This window comes from Cariama cristata, unplaced genomic scaffold, assembly GCF_000690535.1.
Source record: "Cariama cristata isolate BGI_N322 unplaced genomic scaffold, ASM69053v1 scaffold30658, whole genome shotgun sequence".
In the NCBI taxonomy this organism is placed as follows: Eukaryota; Metazoa; Chordata; class Aves; order Cariamiformes; family Cariamidae; genus Cariama; species Cariama cristata.
The window spans coordinates 1-1,370 of NW_009629910.1; the positions used below are offsets into that span (position 1 = coordinate 1).

General features: G+C 62.8%; 1 protein-coding gene across 1 annotated transcript; it reads right to left on the reverse strand.

The window, feature by feature from the left end:
- Nucleotides 1-140: 140 nt before the first annotated feature.
- LOC104165664 (calcium-binding protein 2-like) lies at nucleotides 141-1,324 on the reverse strand (the record flags this gene model as incomplete). The annotated part of the gene is made up of 3 exons (XM_009705345.1): nucleotides 141-169; nucleotides 286-433; nucleotides 1,215-1,324. Coding segments are annotated over 3 exons (287 nt in total), but the record flags the coding sequence as incomplete, so codon positions are not given.
- Between the last annotated feature and the right edge of the window lie 46 nt (nucleotides 1,325-1,370).

Sequence of the window (1,370 nt, forward strand, 5' to 3'; positions counted from 1 at the left end):
CCTGTTCCCAGATGTGGGCTTAGCTCCAGGTGTTCACTCTGAACCCTAATGTTGGTAGAGAGGTTGGGCTGGTTGGCCAGACAGGGAGAGCCTGACCAGGATGGGATCCGGGGGGGGTCCCCTCCTGCCCCGAGGCTTTGTTACCGGGATGACAGCATCATAACGAACTCTGCGAGGCGAGGGAGGAGGGTGTGAGGGAGCCGAGAGCTGAGCCACCCTTCGCAGCCCCCAGCCACGTGCCGTGGGGCAAGGTGGGGGCTGCAGGGAAGGGGGGGAATCCCTCACCGTCAAAGTCCACGTGCCCATCCCCGTTGAGGTCCACGTCCTGCAGGATCTCGTCCACCTCCTGCGCCTTCAGCTGCTCCCCCAGCAGCGCTGCGATGGCCTCCCGCATCTCCGCGCTGCTGATCTCCCCGTCCCCGTTCACGTCGAACTGCGGTACCCACAGGTTGGGGGTCACCCTCCCCACAGGCCCTATCGCCCTCCCACCAGGGCCATGGTCACCCACTGGTCTTCCCATGGTCACTGTCCCCTCCACGTCCGTGGTCACCCCCATGGTCACCGTCCCTCCATGGTCATGGCCTCCCCATGGTCATCGTCCCCTCCATGCCTGTGATCACTCCATGGGCACTGTCCCTCCATGGTCATGGTCACCCACTGGTCTTCCCATGGTCATCGTTCCCTCCATGCCCATGGTCACCATTCCCCTGTGGTCATGGTCTCCCCATGGTCACTGTCACACCATGGTCTTCTCATGGTCATTGTCCTCTCCATGCCCGTGGTCACCCCCATCGTCACCATCACCCCATGGTCTCCCCATGGTCACTGTCACGCCATGGTCTTCTCATGGTCGTTGTCCTCTCCATGCCTATGGTCACCCCCATTGTCACCATCCCCGCATGGCCATGGTCTTCCCATGGTCATCATCCTCTCCATGCCCGTGGTCACCCCCATCGTCACCATCACCCCATGGTCTCCCCATGGTCACTGTCACGCCATGGTCTTCTCATGGTCGTTGTCCTCTCCATGCCTATGGTCACCCCCATTGTCACCATCCCCGCATGGCCATGGTCTTCCCATGGTCATCATCCTCTCCATGCCCGTGGTCACCCCCATCGTCACCATCACCCCATGGTCTCCCCATGGTCACTGTCCCCTCCACGCCTGTGGTTCCCCCTCCCCGTGGCCACGGTCCCCCGTGGCGGTGGCCATACCTCACGGAAGGCGATCCTGAGCTCCCTCACGCCCACCATATGAGCCGTCTCCTCCCGCAACTTCGGCCCCATCATCTGCACAAAGTCCTCGAAGTCCACGCGGCCACCCACTGCACGTGGGAAAGGGACGACCTCAGCGCCCCACGCCCCATCCCC